Raw genomic sequence first — 1,443 nt, forward strand, 5'->3', positions numbered from 1 at the left:
ATGGGACGGTCGAATACTGAGGCCATTCACATTGTGAGGAGATTGGTGGAGCAGTATAGGGCAATGAAGAAGGATTTGCACACGGTATTCATTGACCTGGAGAAAGTCTATGATAAATTCTTGAGAGGGGTTCTATGGAGATGTTTGGAGGCTAGAGTAGTGCCTGTAGCGTATATTAAAGTGATTCAGGACATGTATGTTGGAGCTAAGACACGGGTTAGGATAGCAGGAGGAGACTCTGACTACTTTCCGGTTGAGATGGGGTTGCATCAGGGATCAGCACTTAGCCCATTTTTATTTTCTCAGGCGATGGATTCATTGACGCGACACATTCAAGGGGAGGTGCCTTGGTGCTTGTTATTTGCGGATGACGTAGTCCTGATTTATGAGACGCGGGGTGGCGTTAACGAAAGATTAGAGGTCTAGAGACATACTCTAGAGTCTAAGGATTTCAAGTTAAGCAGGACCAAGACAGAATACTTGGTGTGCAAGTTCAGCGGTGTTACTCAGGAGGCGGACGGGGATGTGAGGCTCAATACGTAAGTCATTCCTAGGAGAGAGAATTTCAAGTATCTGGGGTCTATAATTCAGAAGCATAGGGAGATGGATGAGGATGTCACACACCGTATTGGAGCAGGGTGAATGAAGTGGAGGCTCGCTTCCGGTGTCTTGTGTGATAAGAATGTGCCGTTGAGACTTAAGGGTAAGTTCTACAAGGTAGTGCTTAGACCGACTAAGTTGTATGAGGCAGAATGTTGGCCAGTCAAAAACTCACATGTCCAGCAGATGAAAGTAGCAGAAATGAGGATGTTGAGATGGATGTGTGGGCATACTAGATTGGATAAAATTAGGAATGAAGTTATTCAGGACAAGGTGGGAGTGGCCCATGTGGAGGCAAAGATGCGTGAGGCGAGTTTGAGATGGTTTGGGGATATTAAGAAGAGGCACATAGATGTCCCAGTTAGGAGATGTGAGAGGTTGGCCTTGGGAGGTGAGAGGAGGGGTAGAGGTAGGCCAAAAAAGTCTTGGGGAAAGGTGATCAGGCGGGACATGGCGCAACTTGAGCTAACCGAGGACATGACCCTAGATAGAAGGGTGTTGAGGTTGAAGATTAGGGTAGAAGGTTAGTAGATAGTCGTGCGTTTCCCTTTGTCTTCTCTAGTTCGGTAGTATTAGTACTAGTCTGATACCCTTCTTTCCTTAGTTTGCTATATTCGCATGTCTTGTTCCGTTATTACTTGTCATCGGTAATTCCGTAGTTTACTAGCAGTACTTCGTTCATATTCTCGTTTGCTCCCTTGGATTTAGTTTTCTAAATATATTGTCGTGCTATTACTTATTATTAGTACCTCTTTCATATTCTCTGTTGCTATCTTCGATTTAGTTTTCTAATTATTTGTCTTGCTATTACTTGCTATCACGACTTCTTTTATCTTTTTTAGC

The 1,443-nt window shown here is 44.1% G+C and overlaps 1 protein-coding gene across 1 annotated transcript; it reads left to right on the forward strand.

Moving 5' to 3' along the window:
* The first annotated feature begins 642 nt into the window (after positions 1 to 642).
* Positions 643 to 1,128, forward strand: LOC138897057 (uncharacterized). Its single transcript, XM_070183011.1, has one exon. The coding sequence runs from the start codon at positions 643 to 645 to the stop codon at positions 1,126 to 1,128; it is 486 nt and encodes a 161-aa protein (XP_070039112.1).
* Positions 1,129 to 1,443: the final 315 nt, after the last annotated feature.

This window comes from Nicotiana tomentosiformis, chromosome 8, assembly GCF_000390325.3.
Source record: "Nicotiana tomentosiformis chromosome 8, ASM39032v3, whole genome shotgun sequence".
NCBI lineage: Eukaryota > Viridiplantae > Streptophyta > Magnoliopsida > Solanales > Solanaceae > Nicotiana > Nicotiana tomentosiformis.

Bases quoted from the DNA above. Each gene is read 5' to 3' on its own strand.
- LOC138897057 (XM_070183011.1), top strand. From the start codon at position 643: ATGAAGTGGAGGCTCGCTTCCGGTGTCTTGTGTGATAAGAATGTGCCG.